This window comes from Tamandua tetradactyla, chromosome 2 (genome assembly GCF_023851605.1).
Source record: "Tamandua tetradactyla isolate mTamTet1 chromosome 2, mTamTet1.pri, whole genome shotgun sequence".
In the NCBI taxonomy this organism is placed as follows: domain Eukaryota; kingdom Metazoa; phylum Chordata; class Mammalia; order Pilosa; family Myrmecophagidae; genus Tamandua; species Tamandua tetradactyla.
Window position 1 is genome coordinate 34,448 of NC_135328.1, and position 1,875 is coordinate 36,322.

The following is a 1,875-nucleotide window of genomic DNA, read 5'->3' on the forward strand; positions in this document are numbered from 1 at the left end:
ATTTGTTTAAAACATCTTATGAAAATTAATGTAGTATAACATAGTATGTACTTTATAATATTAATATATCTAAGTTTTTAGTGTGTGCTCTGTCGACTGTATTAAATAATATTAGTCTCACAGAAAAAGAAAATTATGCATTAAAACTCTCTATAAATGTTTATTATTTAACTAGATTTCCTTTGCTCCCTAAAATTAAAAGTAATTCAGATATAATGTTATGAGCATGAAATATGGTTTCATCTAATCTTGGTAGAATTACAAAGTCAACAATACTTAGTGGCTATGACTCTGGATAAATTATTTAACTTTCCATGCTCTTTCTCTCATCTAAAAATTTGTGAAATGATAATGGTATAATATTTACACCTGGATAAATGTGCTAATGAAGGGAGGTATTTATAAGAGTTTCATGTTCATTCCAATTATGCAATATATATGTGTTTCTATCATATAGAATCCCAATGTTGATTTGTCCTTATTTGGTTTTGATGGTCAGACTAAGATCTTTTTCAGTTATATTTTGCAAAGTACTCAATTACAAATTTCTAAAATCACTAAATTAATATTTATTTTAGAATGTCAGATCATTCCTATAAATGAGAGCTGCTTATGATTCTTGCTACATTTGATTTCTCAACAGTTTACCAGGCTGAATTGTATGGAAAGCAGAAACAACACAAATGTGCCTGACTTTATCCTGATGGGATTGACAGACTCTGCGGAGATCCGGAGCATCCTCTTTATGGTATTTCTCCTTATATACCTAATGACCGTGCTGGGGAATGCAGGGATGATACTGATAATTCACCTGGATCACCAGCTTCACACCCCCATGTATTTTTTCCTCAGTCACCTGTCATTCCTGGACCTCGGTAACTCAACAGTCATTGTTCCTAAAACTTTAGATAATTTACTGACTTCCAACAAGTATATTTCATTTGTGGGTTGCTTCACCCAGCTGTATTTTTTTGCCTGCTTGACAGTCAGTGAATTTTACATTCTTTCTTCAATGGCCTATGACCGCTATGTGGCCATCTGCAACCCTCTTCAGTACCCTGTTGTCATGTCTAGGAGAGTCTGCACCACCCTCACTGCTGGGTCCTACTTATTTGGAAGTGCTCAGTCATTAGCCATTGTGCTATTCATAACCAGCTTGCAATTCTGCAATTCCAATGTAATTTCTCACTTTTTCTGTGACATAACCCCAATTTTAGCCCTGTCCTGCATGGAAACTCTTAACATTGAAATAATGATAATAACTTTCGCTATTTTCAATGTAATGTTCACTTTTATCACAATCTCCATGTCCTATGGGTCCATCCTGTCTACTATCCTGAAAATTAGTTCCACTTCAGGAAAACGCAAAGCCTTCTCCACTTGTGCTTCCCACCTCCTGGGAGTCAGCATTTTTTATAGCACTACAGTTTTTATTTATTTTAAACCAAAGCAGTCCTACTCCTTGGGAAGGGATCAAGTGGCCTCTGTGTTTTATACAATGTTGGTCCCCATGCTGAATCCACTCATTTATAGTCTTAGGAACAGAGAAGTGAAAAATGCTCTCATTAGAGTCATGCAGAAGAGAGAGGGCTCCAGGTGATTCAAATGACAGTGATGCTGAAAAGTTAAGCACATCTTTATTTAATTTTCCTGCTTAAATAATCATTCCTTAATTAGCTTGAATTTTTTGTTGTGGAATCCCTTATTAGACCATGTATGGTCTGGAACATTTAAAAGAATATTTTTAGAAATCCAAGTGGTGATTGGAAGCCATGAAATATGTGTTAGACCTGCTGTTAAGTGTATATGTTTTTAAGAGCAACTAATATGAAAAAAAAAAGTGGTGATATCCTTCAAATTGTATCATAGAAATCC

At 34.7% G+C, this 1,875-nt stretch overlaps 1 protein-coding gene across 1 annotated transcript; it reads left to right on the top strand.

Annotated features, from left to right (window-relative positions):
- The first annotated feature begins 661 nt into the window (after positions 1-661).
- LOC143658796 (olfactory receptor 8H1-like) lies at positions 662-1,600 on the top strand. Its single transcript, XM_077131084.1, has one exon. The coding sequence runs from the start codon at positions 662-664 to the stop codon at positions 1,598-1,600; it is 939 nt and encodes a 312-aa protein (XP_076987199.1).
- The last annotated feature ends 275 nt before the right edge of the window (positions 1,601-1,875 follow it).